Raw genomic sequence first — 16,727 nt, 5'->3', positions numbered from 1 at the left:
TCGATATCCGAGCCTGTGGGGCGACCGGTTTAGGGTCAACTCAAGACAGACTTCAGCGCCCAAAGACCTTGATTGAACATAATTATCGGTGGTGATAATTGGATCATTAGACTACCATTTTATAAGCTTTTATGGCAAATATAGGGTATCATTTGTGCATGTTGGAGTGGAAAAAGTGTGTACGGTTTTTAAAAGTATTTAATTTTTTTTTTATTACAAATGTGCACATTTTGGGGTTTTTGGTATTGAATTTTTTTATATTGTTTGAAAGTGTTCATTGTTTAACAAAAGTTTTGGGAGCTTTTTGCCCGATTTCCTATCTTTGTTATGTTTAGTTTTTCTTTCACCATATTTTTTTGGTGTAATATTTAGTTCGCTGGGATAGGCTCCAGCTCCCCCTGCGACCCTTGTGAGAATAAGCGGATCCCAAGAAGTTTTTCATGACTAAAAATACAATAATAAAACATTTTCTTTTCTTACACGGTTTCAGAAGAATGTTTTAGTCTCCATTAAAAAAAAAAATCCAATGAGAATTCTCCATTCCTTGACCTAGGAACCAAGACGTCAGAAAATGTGATTTGTTGAAAATGAACCTTATAAATAAACAGAATCACTTAGCCACTCACCTTTGACATTGCATTTGTTTTGCTAAAGCAGAGCACGAGCAAGAGCGGCTGGAGTGGGAAGGAAAAAAAAAGCTTCTCGTGCACACAACAAGTGTTTTCCCACATCAGAGAACAAACGTTTTCAGGTCCTTCACTGCCACAGTGGCGCTGATTGCACAGGCACCAGCAATTTCCTAACCAACCGCCACCTGAACAATGATGTGTTCGCCTTTCAGAGCCCTCCGGCCTTTCAAAGCGGAATCATTTCACAGTTTGGAACGAGATCTCCATAGCAACTCCTCTTTGAGGGGTTTAGAATCACCATCCAATAATTCTATGATCACCGGGCCCTGTCGTTCCCAGTGGTTCTTTTCACAGTGGAGGGGGGGGGGGGGGGGGGGGGGGGGGTGCGAGCAATGGCGGTGGGCAAAGCTAAGTAGAAGTAGGAGGAGGAAGCAGGAAGTGTCGCTAATCTATTTCAGGCAATTCATCTCGCAGACCTATTAGAATTCAAAATATTGCGACCTTCAATCACGGGGGGATTCTATTTGGAGCTGTGGCCATCTCCACTCAAGAAGGGAAGGCATTTTGCTCTAATCATCTGCCACGAGTGGAGGCTGACAAAAAAAAAACCCTAACTCTTCAGTCTCGTTCAAGCAAAATGCTCATTTGAATTGCTGTGACAGCACCTCAAACAGAGTGCACAAAGGGAGGATGATCCAGACACTGTTAAATGATCCAGATATGTTATTTGCCCATATTGCTTAAAAAAAACACTAATGGGAACGTAAAACTAAAACCTACACCACTCATGACATGGGGCAGTTTGTTTTACTGATAAACAAATGATTTCAAAACAGAAACATACGACTGCCAGGGAGTAAAAGTTATCAGAAAAATAAATACTTAAGTCAAGTACAGTTATCTAAAATCTAAATCTACTTTAACCTCCTATGACAAGCCAATCGTACGACACGAGGGGACGCACAACTTTTATCGCTCACACTGATAGCTAGGGGCAATTTAGGGTGTTCAACCAGCAACCATGCATGTGTTTTGGGAAGTGGGAAGAAACCGGAGTACCCGGTGAAAACCCACGCAGGCTCAGGTAGCACATAAACTCCACACAGTGAGGACCGACCTCTATTAGCAGCATTACTCAGTGAATCCCCATGTGGTATTTGTGAAAGCGAGAAAAGCCTGCGGCAGAAATAAAACGGTTCCTGTAAAGCAGGTGCATGGAATGAGGTTTAAAAGCCTCGCGGCAACCTGCGTGACAAAAAACTGCAGATTAGTCGTGGAACGAATTCAGTTTTTTGTCAAGTTGACGCACATTGTTAGGGTTCAAATGACTAATTGCTGGAAACAAACATCTGGGAATACAGCCAGGTGAGCTGGCTGCGTCACATAGCAGCAAGAAATACACGAGTAGATGAGGTCGGACATGTTTGGTTCTTTCTCAAAGATGCACTTGCGTGCAGGCAAAAAAAAAATGTTGCATTTTTTTTTGGGCCTCATTTCATAAGGTGAAGTTGTTTAATATTTGGAACATGTGGACTAAAATATTTCAATGTCAATAGCCATGGTATCGCCATCCAAACTATTGTACTTGAAGTGAGATGTATTCATCTGGGCATTGATACCATTACTTTGTCAATGTTTTTTGTGTGTGTTTCTAAGCAAAGCTTACGTTAAAAAAAAGGAATCTGTTTGGAAAATACATCTGTTTTTCATACGTCTACTAAAAAAACTACAGATGCAAAACTACCACAAATGTTATTCCCCGAGATTTTTGTCTATGTATGACAGGTTTTATATTTACAAAATATGATCAAGGAGTCACAGTGTGCATGCATAGTTGATTCGAAAAGGCGTGTGAAGGTGTGGCAGCAAAAGCTCTTACTGTAAATTGTCATAAAACAATCACATCCAAGCACGCCTCGCTTTGTTCATTAATTGCGAAGTGTTTCCCTAAACCTTTGCCTGTATAACCTCAAGTGAGAGCATGTCATTATATAAAATTCCTGAAAGGCGCACAACTTGCAGGATTTTAGTATAGAAAAAAAGATAATATATACCATAAATGGAGTCAACTTTCATGAAATGAGCAGCTTTGTTACAAGGATAAATTGTGGTTTGGTCGATTAAATTTAAAAGACTAAAGACCGATTGCCAACTCGTTCTTACATGAAAAACAGCTGTGTGGATGGATAAACGCCATCTTCCCAAAAATATTAGCGAGTAAGTGACCATCACATCACTCACCCATGGTGGCCGAATACTTCATGGAATATAAACAGTGCATGGCTAGTTACACACACAGATACTGTTCCTTTTCAACTCACTTTACTGCAGCGCAGCTAAAGATACCCCTTGCGAATCAATGCATGTCCGAGACCCCCATTAAGAGAACATTTCAAATGTTCATCGAGAATATGAATCACGATCATTTTTATTGGTCTAAAACACACAATGAATGTTTCCGGTCTTTAAGTCACTGTCGCAAAAAAAGTCACTATGAGAAATACTGTATTTATAGTGCTCATTTAGGAACAGAGTATAACTATTAATGTGATGACTACAACTAAAGCACATTGATTATAGCACATATACATACATGTATACATATATAGCATACATATATCTATATTTTTTCACAGAAATGGCCCAATAGTAGAACTTGTGCTTTTTAAAAAAAACTAAATCTATTAGAAAGATGAAGAAAACAGCATTATTTTGTGATTTTAAAAAAAATCATTCTATAGTTCAGCAAATGTGATAAAAAATAAATCTGAGATAATTATTTTGATTACTGGAATACTGTTGTTTTGGTCACAAGGTGTTTTTTTATATAATATATAATCCGGCAAAACACAATAGTACACATGAGCCAAGAGTCATTTAATTGGCACGCATGAATGTTAATACGTACTACATGCACGACAATCAAAGGGAGTGGCAATTGAAGATTTTCGGTAATTACCGTTCAACCAGTCAGTCACACTAGTTCCTTAGGAATGAAGTAAATGCGTAAGTAACCCTGCAAGCTCTCATACGACTTGAGGACATTATCATGGATGAATCTAACCATCCGTCTTCAATACCTGCTTACCCACGATCACCGCTAAATCGGGCCACTTCGAGGGAAAAGAAACACACAACTAAAATGGTCACCTGCCAATTGATACAATGCAATATCACTGGGAGAACTGGTAGAAATTTCCCTCTTAGGATACATTCAAAATATATATGAATAGATATATAAATCATGCACACTATTATGATCTCCATCACTCCATATTAAGCCCCAACTTCCTTCTTCACTGATGGCAACAGAAATCCACTGCATTCAAAATGGATTGGACGTCCATGGTTCCCATGGGCGACCAAAGAGTTAACATTTAAATGAACTGAATTTAATTACACGGCTTGTTTGGGGAATTCCCAGAAAGTCTTTTCCAAGCTGGTTTGCGCTACATTTTTTCAGCAAACGTCAGTCTGTCTGTCTGTGTGATTGGTCATCTGCGTGGCAACTGTTCATGACGCGTTCTGGGCAACTTGGAAAAACGTGTGGTGACACGCTCGTGGGAGCCTTTGACTCATGGGGGATGAAGCCCCTCTCAACTAGAGCCCTGGGCTTCGTTGCTTTATTATTGCCTTAATACGTTTTGGGGAAAAAAAGGACTTTTCCCGTAAGTTGAAGCAGGATTTCCCAGTTAGATCTAAACGGGTGAATGTGTGTGGCTCTGGCAAGATTTTATCCGCCATACAATCATTTCAAAAGGACACTGCGAAAAGCATGACAGAAGAAAAAGGAAGTTTTTCCACCCTCGCAAAATGTCTCTCGATAACTTTCAAGATCTGGACATGAATCTCGACGGCACGTATATATACAGTCCAAGATCAAAACGGGAATACGACGCTGGCATAATTCAAACCATGCTGCATAGCTTCTAAAACTTAACACAGACAAGAACTCTCTGTACATCTGTCACTTTCTTTGAGGGAGCCTTTTCAGAGGCTATGTGAGCTTTGCTGCCACTTAATGAATTGTGACTTTTATGTTGATCACTGCACCTAACACACAAAATAGCCCGTGAACAAGAAATTGTGCATAACTCAAGCGTGCACTTTGAAAGGCTGCCTGGCTTTCACGGGTCTTTGAGTCTTGTCATTATGTTCACGATGTTGCACCATGTGGAGTCGTACACGAGGAATGCTGCACGAAGGATCGAGAGCATCCTTTTTAGTCATGTGTGTCAAGTGCAAGATTTTTTTTCCATGCTGGTGACGCCAAAAGACGTCCGAATGGCAACGATTAACTCAACTTGTCTGTTTTTGCAACGTGGGAAGGAGCCACAATGTCCAACTCTCCCCGGGAATTCACGGGATTCGAACCTGGACTCTCAGAACTGCGAGACAGACTTAATAACTGTAAAACAACATTTCCATGAACAATCCAATGATCTCCTTGACCTGTAGAAGTGCTCTTTCAAATACAAGTATTCTCTTTTTATAAAGATATGGCGGTTTTGATTGACATTATTTCGTGGCAGGTAAGATTCAAGGTCGAGTACTAAAAAAAACTATTTAGATCTCTACATTTGGAGGACCCTGTATGAATGTGAATGACGGGCGGCTCAAAAGCTTCTTTTCTTTAAGTAAAAAAAGGGATTGGAGTGTAGAAGTAATCACGCATCAGAGGCCAGAGCGAGGAAGGACATATCAACAATAGTTTGGTTCGACCCTGAGCAGATGTCAAATGCGAAACGCATCCTACCTGGGCGCTTTGTGGAATTGGCAGAAGGAAATCATAGCGGCTGTCCGGAATGGGCACTCTGCTTTCATTTGGGTCAATGGTGCAGAAGGAGACATTTTCGGCATCAGCATGACTTTTTGTCAGCATGTTGAAAAAAGCGGCCTGAAAATGCAAACAGTAGGAATACGGTTTTGGTGGGTTGACAGTATAATGCGGCCGGAAAAAAGCTCAGTGGAAGACACGGAATAAACTTTGGACTGAGATGATGAAAAATAGAAAAATATTTCTTTTTTTTTTTACTAGGGGATGTAAAACCCAATTTCATGGCGATTGAACTAAATAGTCATTCTTTAGACATATTTGTTGCCATGATTTGTTATCAATTGATCTTTTGCATTTTGATAGATTGGATGGGATTGTTTATAAACGACCCAGATGAATGCATTGTTACACCCCAATTTTCGATGACACCTAAATTCACATCAATAAAGTTCAAGTACTGGTCTTGGATAGTCCAAGATCTTCAAAATATAGACTGGTCTTCCAATTCCAAATGCTGAAATGCAGCAGGAAATCTATAGAAGATGCACAAGGTTGAAAAAAAAAAAAACAAGATGTGTCGGACACAGCAACAAACTCAAGTATACCTCCAAATATACAGACAATAACAACTGCCCAGCCTTTATAATGACACATGATTATTAACTTAAATCCTGGACAATCCCTTCACTCAGTGCTTCACATCGTAATGGCCGTTTACCAAGTCCTATAGACATGAAATTGCTGAAGATTGCTAAAGTGCATGTGAGATTGGAGCTACACTTGGGTCACCTTGGTGCGAGGAAAACAAAGGAACAATCTACAACAAGACAATAAGCACCATCAGGTACACGAGTGGACGTTGGAATAGCGATGGAGTAAGTGCTTATTTACTTCATCTGATAAATCTTCAAGGTGATTGTGTGGAGGAATTTTAAACAGGTGTGAATTGCTAATACAACGGGCTAGAGCTGCAAGTCTGGAGTGGAATCTATTATCTTACCGATCATCCGCAACGTTAGACGGAAGCAGAGTTAGCATATTCAAAGTCCATTCGAGTAGTAGCTTTCAAATTTCGGAGCATGGCAACCTGTTAGCTGCATGGAAGTGGAATGTGACCTGTGATTGATTACCATGTGTCACGGATGTTTCGCCCCCTGTCTCATGTGCACGTGTGTGCGTCTTGATCTTTCTCACACTCTCCTGCCTGATATCAAAACGTGAGGGCATCGTGAAATCTTGTCAGATTGCTGAACCTTTCCAGTGACATCAAGAAATTGCCTGGTGTGTATATTTACCTCCCTTTCACGTGATAATTCATTCATTATCCGTACCACTCATCCTCACAAGGGTCCGAGGGGGTGCTGGAGCCTATCCCAGCTAACTATGGGCACCAGACGGGGAACCCCCTGAATTGGTGGCCAGCTAATTGCAAAGACAACCATTCACCGTCAGACTCATAACTAAAGGCAATTGAAAATGCTCAACCAGACTAGCATGCATGTTTTTGGGATGTGGGAGGAACTCAGAGAAAATCCACACAAGCCTTGGGAGAAAAAACTCCACACACCAAGGTCCAGACCTGGGATCGAACCGGAATGATGTTAATATAGGCGACATAGTTTTAAATTAGAAGATTTTCAGCTAGTGGTGTGCCTTGAGATTTTTTCAATGCAACAAGTGTGCCTCAGCTCAAAAAAGGTTGGGAAACGTTGGTATATTGCACCTGCATATACGACCTATGCTCAAGCATTACTTTAGAGAGGGCTGCAATGTGCTTGTGTTGTCATCAACATAATCTTCCACTTACGCTGCATGCAGGCAGGGAGTTTCCATTTTTAATTGCCTAACCACAAGTAGAATTTGGGCTTCATCTTCTCCTTTCCCCTGCCAAGAGGCAATATGTATTTCGTCACATGTACGTTCATTTACTTCTTTTTCAACATAGGGGAATAACACTGCACGGTCACTTTAATAGCCAATAATGCTATTCATTCCCCCTGAAGGCCAGTTCTATTAAAGTTGATGCACTGGGTTGTTTTGCAGCGTATCAAATGACTTCATGTTTCCACCACTTGAATTTCACATTAGTTAACATTCTTGGAAAATTGTAACCAAAGCAAAAAATGTCCAAAATCAGCTCAATAACAGTCACCTCAGAAAATTCGGATCAGCAATTCCAATGTAAACATGTCGACATATTGCTTACCTGCATGGAAGAAAGTCTTCAACATAGCAGTTTGACAGGCCGCAGGGACGCACACCATTGTCAGTTTGTTGTCCTCGCTGTAACTTTTGCTCTGCAGAGACACACATGAAAGCAAACGTGGGACAGTTGGACGCACACACAAACACGGGGATGTAATCGTGCGGCCTGTTGGGTTGAACACGCGCAAAGTGAGACAGTCGTAATGTGGATGTGAATGAGGCAAGTGCGCACTGCCGGAGGAGGTCTCAATTCACAGCACAGCACAGCACCCCCCCTTCGCTCTCTTTTCTTGGGTGGAGGCATGCACCCCCGCTTAGGCTCCTCACAATGGACGCAGAGCATTTCGTTCAACCAAATAAATCATCGCCTTTGTTTAAGGTACATTGATCAATCTAATCGCGTGTAATGGGCTCCTAATTGGCATGCGGGAGTGTTCACAAATGGGCGGCGTGCAGACGTGGCCCACTCCTGAATTGTCACTTTGCTAAAACACAATCTGAGAGGCCGATTTTTTTCCCCACACTGAAGCTTTTTTGTGTGTGTGAGTAGAGAATGAATGAATATAATTCTAAACAATACATAAATTTTTCAAACTACTTGATTTGGTAAGATTTTTTTTAAATGTATGGCAAGGAATAAAACTAAAATGCATTTTATTGATTTATTTCTAGAGACAGTGTTAATCCTATTATTTAAATGTCAAATATTGACACTCCTAATATTTTAGAAATTGAATTCAAATAATGTTCACTTATTGCACAACAATTTTCATTTTATTGGTAGCATAAACTTTCGTTTTGCTCCTCTTCACCCGTTTTAAAGATTATTTACATTGCCATTGAGTTTCATAAAGTAATGCCAGATTTGAATACTGTAATGAAAGGACTTTGGGGCGTTTTTCCTCTGTAAAGTGCATTATAAAACGGATTTTACGTCCCCAGATGACCGATTTCACAATAAATATGACAATCTTGTTCTAAAATACTGCAATTTATGAAGCCTTAATTCGAAATGTTTTAAATGCAATTGCCTAGATTTTTTTCACGACGTCACTTGTATTGTCATCTCTTATTCTACAGAAAAATGACAATGCAAACGTGTTGAACTGCATGTGGCAACGTTATGCGAGGCCCCGAGTATGAAAATGAGGCGGTTGCTCATAAACGTCATTAATAGGACGTTCGTCTATCTGCAATCAATCAAAGTCAGCCGTTGTAAATTTACGACGTTGCTAATTGTACTGCTCAGAATTCTCCGGAAAAATGTTTGCGCGTCCACGTGCAAGCGATCGACACGTTAATGCAAACGCAACCGCGCCTATTGTGCCTGTTTAATTATGAACTATATTTTAATACACAAGTATGCATTCGATCGGCGATGAAATCATGCATTGATAATGTTGTCTCACGTGTGTGACGGCGACGCTAATGACAAAAAGCGAGTTAAACGCTTACCTCGGGAACGAGTCGCCTGCAAACGTGACCCATTCGAGGAGAATTCTTCAAAAATAAATGGCGGTATTTAAATAAAAACGCCAAATCCTGTTCGGTTGAGTGGCAGCGATCGCCAGCCGGGGCAGAGAAGCGGCTGCCTTGTGGGCGTGGCCGAGTCTGGCCTCGACAGGCGCTCGCCTCGGCGATTGGCCGACGGCTTCCGCTTTGCCCAAACTCGCCTCCCGATTGGCCCCTGGCGTTCGGCGAGCACCACTTCAAAACAAGACGCTCGCTTGGAGTGAAAGTAGTGCCGGGAGACCGGGGCCAGAACAGAACCCGTGTTGACCCGAGTCCCCAACGCGGAGGCTCTGGATCACTCCGGTTCCGAGCAGGTCTGAGATCGCCTGTCGTTTTTGTCCCCGCCTCCACCATCCAACTTGGATATGGCTACCTCCATTCTTGGGGTGAGTTGTTTCTGAGAGTGACACTTGAAGGCAACTTTAACGTGACTGCGGGAGAAGTCGATGGCGGGCGGTGGTGATATGATGGGCTGTTTAAGAGGCGCTTTGTTGTTCCGTCCCTTTAGGAAGAGCCTCGCTTTGGAACGACGCCTTTAGCTATGCTGGCCGCCACCTGCAACAAAATCGGAAACACCAGCCCCCTCACCACTTTGCCCGACTCCAGCGCCTTCTCCAAAGGTGGATTTCACCCGTGGAAGAGATCCACGTCAAGTTGCAACTTGGGTTCGGCTCTGCCCGGCTTCGCGGTGGCGACGAGCCGCGCTCCCACGGGACTCACGCCGACGAGCGGCGCCGGGAACAGCGCCTTCTGCCTGGCCTCCAGCGCCTCCCCGACGTCGGTCGCCTTCTCCGGAGAGTACGGGGGTTTGTTCTCCAACGGCGGCGGCGGCGGTGGTGGCGTGGCCGGCAGCGGTGGTGGTGGCGGTGGCGGTGCCGGTGGTGGCGGCGGCGTATCCAGCCACGACTCCGGCCAGTCGGCCTTCATCTCCAAGGTCCACAGCTCGGCCGAGAGCCTGTACCCGAGAGTGGGCATGGCGCACCCGTACGAGTCCTGGTACAAGTCCGGCTTTCACTCCACCATCTCCGGCGAGGTGGCCAACGGCGCGTCGTCCTGGTGGGACGTGCACAGCAACCCGGGCTCGTGGCTCGACGTCCAGAGCGCGGGTGGCCCGCTCCAGGGCTCCCTACACTCGGGCACCCCGCAGGCCATCCACTCCCAGCTGAGCGGCTACAACGCGGATTTCTCCTCGCTCACGCACTCGGCCTTCAGCTCCACGGGGATCGGCCCCAGCGCGTCCCACCTGCTCACCGGCGGCCAGCACCTGTTGTCCCAGGACGGCTTCAAAACGGTGCTGCCGGGCTACACGGACAGCTCCGCGGCGGCCGCGGCTGCAGCTGCAGCGGCGGCGGCTGCGGCCGCGGCCGCGGCGGCCAACGTCATGATCTCCGGGGGCGGCTCCGGGATCAGCGGCTCGTCGCGCTCGTCGCGGCGCTACTCGGGCCGGGCGACGTGCGACTGCCCCAACTGCCAGGAGGCCGAGCGGCTGGGGCCGGCCGGGGCCAGCCTCCGGAGGAAAGGACTGCACAGCTGTCACATCCCGGGCTGCGGCAAGGTGTACGGCAAGACGTCGCACCTGAAGGCGCACCTGAGGTGGCACACCGGCGAGAGGCCGTTCGTGTGCAACTGGCTCTTCTGCGGCAAGCGCTTCACGCGCTCCGACGAGCTCCAGAGACACCTGAGGACCCACACCGGGGAGAAGCGCTTCGCCTGCCCGGTGTGCAACAAGCGCTTCATGCGGAGCGACCACCTGAGCAAGCACATCAAGACGCACACGGCCGGAGGGGGTGGCAAGAAGGGCAGCGACAGCGACACTGACACCAGCAACCTGGAGACGCCCAGGTCCGAGTCCCCGGACCTTATTTTGGAGGGGGTCAACCCCAGGATCACGGTAAAGGAACAGTCTCCTCACCACGAGCCCTGAGGGGACAGAGGGGGAACAAGCACCCTCCGTTCCGAACTGCACCAAACGGGTTTTTATTTAAGAAAGGGAATATTTCACGAAATCAAACGAACAATCGAACCTCACCTGCAGACGCTTCGGCAGAATTTCATGGTGAGGAGAAACCTGTTGAATTTGGACAATGTGAGTTGCATCTTGTACATGACTAAACGAACACATGCTCTTTTCATGTTCTACTGTTATTAAGCTTGGATTGTTTTCATTCGTGTTCGTCAGGGAGTTTACTTTTCGATGCACTTTGTGGATATTCTATGTATACGTGCAAAGCTTTCTTCAAATTTTCGTTTGATTTTTTTTAAATCCTTTTGTTTTTCGTTAATGCTAAAAATATATATAAATGTTTACCTGTATAAATTCTCACGTATAAGAATTTCCTTTTAAAAGTAATTAAAAAAACATTCAAAGGCTTTTATTGTGTGATCTAAAATTTCACATCCATATTTGGGCATTTCGTTTTGGGGTTATTTTTCGCAAGTAGAATCAGAAGTCATTGCATAATGTGGCATTTAAAAAATGCAAATGCTGTTAAACGCTATCAATTATGACAGACCCTGTGTGTTTTGGATTGGAGATTAGCGTTATCTCTGACTCATTGCAGGGCTTTTTCTTCATTCCTCGTTATCCACGGGGATTGGCGAAAGGTCCTAATTATATAATTGCAAAAAGATTTCCATTCCCAAAATAAAAAGATGATCAGGAAAGCCAAATCTGATTTTTTTTTCCAATATGATCAATGAAAAGGTTGAAGGACATCTTTGTGCTTGTCAGCAAAGCGTCTTCAGAAAGGGACGACTGATGAAAAATAGCTGTGCGAAGACGGGTTGAAAGACAGTGGTTAAATACAACCGGGAAATCTGATTGCACCTAAATTCTGAGTTATTTAATACACATTTCCCAATAAAATGCCTGCAATATTTTACAGAATTTGGGATTGGTGATTTGATTCTAGTGTCCTAAATAGAAGTGATGCAAATATTACATTTTTTTAAAAGTCTTAATAAACTTTAAAGGAAAATAAAAGCCTACATTTTAATTTCATTTGCAGCATTTTTCTGTACTTGTGTTGAGTCTTAACTATTTAAAAAATCCATTGTTTCTCATCTCGGGGGGCAAAAAGGGAATCCATTTCCAGTGGTGTGTTTGAACATGAATTATTTAATGAAAATATGAAGACAGAATCAACTGGTTGTGTCAAACAAGAACCACAATTAATTCCAAATTATAGTTGTTTTGTTTTTGACGAAAAAAATATATGAAAAAATGATAACCTAAATTAGCCACAACAATTTATAGAGACCATCTAAGAATGGTGTACGATATTTTGTGCATTGCCTCACTCTACTGGTAGGGAAAGGGAAATCATATTTGTTAAGAAAAGGGATTTTTCAATTAGGATCTTCTTTGACTTTCATACCTACTTCGACTTGGACTTGATACCTTCCTCTTCCTCTCGCCGTCTTCTCTGCGATGGCGTTCTCTGGCCCTCTCGCTGCTGTGGCTACGCTCTGGTCTTCTTTCTCGACCTCCCTCGGGCATCTCTTTCTTCTTGGTCCTCTCCTCCTGCGGGCTGTTATCCCGGCAGGATGCCCTCTTCTTCTTCTTCTTGCTCTTGTGTCTTTTCGAGTTGTCGTCAGAGTCGCTGGAGCTGCTGGTGGAGTCGTCGTCGCTGCTGCTTGAGCTGTCGCTGCTTTCGCGCTTCTTCTTGTGCTTTCTCTTGCTCTTCTTGTTCTTCTCTTTTTTGCTTTTCTTCTTCTTGGAGTTCTGCTTTTCCAGACGATCCAGTTTTCTGGAGAGGAGTCAAAAGTGTTGACACTACCGCCCGAAGATCTGATGCAAATTGTATCAGAATTTGTCTTGTTTGACACGGTTCAAATGATAGGTTTATTATAATTCTGATGATGAAAATTGTTTTTTTTGTTTGCAAATGATAGGAAAATCAAAACATTCATGACGAAGCTTTCGGGATAATTTGTCAGAGCTTCAAACAATTTCATTATATTGTATCATCGCTAGTGGCGCTTTATAAATTACGCGAAATTTCCATTTTAAATTGTATCCTTCAGCAGGTTTTGAAAATATAAAAATGTATATTAAATATATATAAATCGTAAATAAGAAAAATATGAGTGAATAGACTCGATGATTTTTACCTGAGGAGCTTCTGTTTCTGCTTAGTTGTTAAAGATTTCAAAAATTCCATCTCTGGATCTTCTTCTTGATCACTTGCAACAAATTCCTTCAAACAAATAAAAACCACATTTCAAATTTCATCCCCTCAAAAATAGACAAAGCCTCTGCAAAAAATTGGGAGCGGTCCCTTTCTTTGATTATTAAAAGTATATTTAGTTGTGTTGCTGTGTAATAAGATGAAGGAATTATTAATTTCATTAATTGGCAGCAAAACACACCTACGTTCCAAATACAATGTACAGTATGTATTGTCGTTTATTTAGTACTGTAGTAATTCTTAATTTTGACAACAGTAGCACTAGTGGTTATTGGGCTCCCTCTTGTGGTACTCTACAGAATAATGATTTAATATAAAGAAATACTATACTCGACTCATATACCCTTTCACGGGCAAACGTTTTCAATGCAGTACGAAATCAATGTACGGTAATTTTTAAGTATAATTGACTCTTAAAATACAATTCATCATCAAAACATGTAAACAATTACAAATGTTATATTTTCCAAGTGCAACACAACTAACATAAATCATGCCAAATCAATAGTATTTTCTTTGTCTATAGGGAATACGTTTTAATGCGAAAATATAATGTTAGAGTGAGTCTATTTACAATACTTTACAGAATGTCTCCTTGTTTTGCCTTCACAAATTCTAATTTGGTCGAAATGTTCTATGTCCAAAAAGTTTGCCTGGCCTTCAATGCAAGAAAGAAAGTTTCCCGACGACCTGCGTGCACAAGAGAAAATTACCTGCGACATATCACCAACGGTGGCGCTGCGATCGAGGACGCATTTCTTCAGGGCAAAGCCACTGTTACGCATTTCGGCCATGAGCTCCGAGGGGTGCATGGAGGGACCTGTTAGTACAAATCACAGAGCCATTGAGGGACCAACCCTCCCACACATCACCACAGCACAAATTTGGGGGGCGGATTTGTTAACGGAACGACACGTCAAATCAATTCCTCCCCACTTTTGACTGAAATCATACAATATACTCTGGGAAACACAATCCTTTTTTTCTTCCTCCCTTCTTCCATTATAACTTGGCAAAATGGAGGCGTTGCCCAAATTCTCCTGAGGTGAAATATTATCCCTCACTGATGGTGCAAATAAATGTCATGAAAGTGACACTTTCAAATATACTCACTACGGCAAATATTGTCTGATATTGTCATTACGCGACGTGAAAAAAAACAGAAGTGCGGTGAAGAAAAGTAGTGTGTGTGTGTGTGTGTGTACCTCCCGTCTCCTCGGAAACCATGGCGCTGGCGTTGATGCCCGATAGTCCAAAGAGAGGGCATTCTCTGTCCGTGTTCACGTGACCCCATTTGTGGCATTTGATGCAGCGCACATTTCGCACCTTCATGTGGAACACAAGTTGCCACGCAATTGAAAAACAAGACAATTTATGCACTATATTTTTCAGATTATTAGAAGCACAAGCCCAACAATGCACAATAAAAGGGAAAAAAATAAGTTGCACTAGAATGAATATGAGTTGAATTTTCGGGGACTAAGAACTAGCATACGTCAAAGTAATAGTAAAATAGGGAACAACAGATAAAATCAGGACAGGCAGGCCATGAGTGAAAAATCTGCAAATGATATATGCTCGTTGGAAAACTTGGGACTACAAATTCAATGTCATAATATTTTTTTCTCCAAATTACCTGAATTCCAAAAGGCTGATCTCTGATATTCATGTCATCTTTAGCATATCTGCGAAAGGAGTTAAAATATTTAATGGAAACTGCCTCAAACTTTGCAAGAAAAAAAAGTTTTTACTTTTCTCTAGGAGCTCCCTTTTGCCATTCAAATTTGACCTCTTCATCTCCCTCCTGAAAGATGGGAAAAGTCAAATAATTCAGCTTAGAAATGATAAATAATTACAGAGAAATGGAAGGCACACAAGGGTCTGTGATATTTACCTCAGGTTTTTCCTCTGCAAAGAGAGGAGAGGAAAGAGTATTAAAAATGAGAATAAGGTCAATTAATACAATATTTACACAACAGAATAAAAAAAGTATTTTTTTTATGCTGTTCTTTTCCACAAGATGAACTCAATAGATTTTAAGCTTCCCTCAAATATTAGAGAAAAAGAGATCAGCTACCTTTGGATGCACCTGGCGGTGCTTCATACATGAAATTGAGGCCATTTTTAACACGGTCATCGCCCATCAACACCCTAGAAATAAGGAAAGTACATTGAATGGTCAAACAATAGCATGAGGCAATTTTAAATGTAACATTTAAACCACCGCGGTAAGGAGATAATTGGAAAATATCCAATTTGACTTGGTTAGTGAGCATCATGTTGATATTATTCACTCTTAGTTACAGCAGTGGCTGCAATGAAAACCATATATACAGCCATTTTTCCACTTTATAAGTGAAATAGGGAATTCCAAAAACAACACTTTGTTACATTTCACCTGTTGTTGTAGGTGTCCTGTTCCTTCAGGTATGCCTGCATCAGGTCTTCCTGCTTTCTCTTGTCGAAAGTGAGTTTCTGCTCTGCTATCCATACCTAAGCAAGGAAAAGTAGTAGTGTTTTGTGCTATTAAAAATACTCAAAGAGCTTGCTGAAGCTGAAATTTGACGTAAGAGGGGAAGCATATGGATACATTTTTATTCATATGATAGGATTATAGCTTTGTGTTGAACTATACATGCATACATGACAACAACAACAACATCAATATTATGGCAAGGCTGCAGTCAGTTTAAAATCCATGTTGGATTAATTATGTGCGTGTGCATTCCAAAAAAGCTCATTCAGTTGTATTAATTATAATCCTTCTCATCTGAATGGGTCAATTTGTGACAATTCTGTGTTTGTGAAATGTTTGTAGGTTGCGATCGCTAATATTTTCAGTACATTAGATTTAAAAAAGGGTTAGAAAGTGAGTCTTGAATTAAACAAGTGCTGATGAAATATCCTATATGATGGATCCATTTTGGGACTAATAATTAACAATGATCAAGTGTTAAACGGCCAACTGCGTAATGCAACGCACTTAACCTCGAAGCTTGGTAATGAAATGGTACCTTGTATTTACCTTTTTGATATTAGATTTCGACGCCGGATGAAAATCCTTTTTGCACATGAAGTTGGCAAAAGACTTCCCCATGGCTGGTTATCTAAAACGTCAAATGACGGTATAAAACAAAATTTCAGCTAATGCTCTTTAGCCTCACTACCACCGGAAGTAAACACACGGAAAGAAGACCTTGATGCGTTCAATGGTTGCAGGATAAATCGGTGACAATCACTTGAGTGGAAAAAAGCCTACGTTTTAAATGCTTGAGAATAAATCAAACTGTTGTATTTTGAACGTAGCTTTTACAGTCATAATATGTGTGACGTAGTATTATGGCATTTGCGTATGAATTTATGTAACATAGTTAAAAGGAGATTTTAAAATCCTGTTAAATTGAGTAAAACGGG

At 42.1% G+C, this 16,727-nt stretch overlaps 3 protein-coding genes across 5 annotated transcripts in view; 1 reads left to right on the top strand and 2 right to left on the bottom strand.

The window, feature by feature from the left end:
- The window catches only part of LOC144087083 (uncharacterized), a 33,545-nt gene extending 22,463 nt beyond the window's left edge, over window positions 1-11,082 (bottom strand). For 2 of the 3 annotated variants that reach the window (XR_013304639.1, XM_077617379.1), the window contains exons 1-2: window positions 9,067-11,082; window positions 7,613-7,703 (exon numbers count right to left, since the gene is read on the bottom strand). Coding sequence is in view for 1 of the 3 variants with exons in the window: in XM_077617379.1 (XP_077473505.1) it covers window positions 7,613-7,703; window positions 9,067-9,477 (502 nt within the window). In the remaining 2 variants the exon portion in view is untranslated. Of the gene's footprint in view, window positions 1-3,847; window positions 5,038-5,385; window positions 5,527-7,612; window positions 7,704-9,066 lie in introns of those variants that run through there. The other variant, XR_013304640.1, reaches the window with a different exon arrangement.
- Window positions 8,878-11,494, top strand: sp9 (sp9 transcription factor). The gene is made up of 2 exons (XM_077617377.1): window positions 8,878-9,509; window positions 9,632-11,494. The coding sequence occupies exons 1-2, from the start codon at window positions 9,489-9,491 to the stop codon at window positions 11,045-11,047; spliced, it is 1,437 nt and encodes a 478-aa protein (XP_077473503.1). The 5' UTR covers window positions 8,878-9,488; the 3' UTR covers window positions 11,048-11,494.
- Window positions 11,495-12,221: 727 nt separating this feature from the next.
- On the bottom strand, window positions 12,222-16,522 carry cirsr (corepressor of RBPJ and splicing regulator). Its single transcript, XM_077617378.1, has 10 exons — window positions 16,339-16,522; window positions 15,712-15,806; window positions 15,391-15,464; window positions 15,208-15,221; window positions 15,065-15,117; window positions 14,950-14,998; window positions 14,519-14,639; window positions 14,027-14,133; window positions 13,237-13,322; window positions 12,222-12,872 (listed from the first exon to the last, which is right to left on the bottom strand). The coding sequence occupies exons 1-10, from the start codon at window positions 16,408-16,410 to the stop codon at window positions 12,476-12,478; spliced, it is 1,068 nt and encodes a 355-aa protein (XP_077473504.1). The 5' UTR covers window positions 16,411-16,522; the 3' UTR covers window positions 12,222-12,475.
- Window positions 16,523-16,727: the final 205 nt, after the last annotated feature.

The sequence above is a fragment of the Stigmatopora argus genome, chromosome 13 (assembly GCF_051989625.1).
Source record: "Stigmatopora argus isolate UIUO_Sarg chromosome 13, RoL_Sarg_1.0, whole genome shotgun sequence".
In the NCBI taxonomy this organism is placed as follows: Eukaryota; Metazoa; Chordata; class Actinopteri; order Syngnathiformes; family Syngnathidae; genus Stigmatopora; species Stigmatopora argus.
This window is presented reverse-complemented; position numbering and strand designations above follow the sequence as displayed.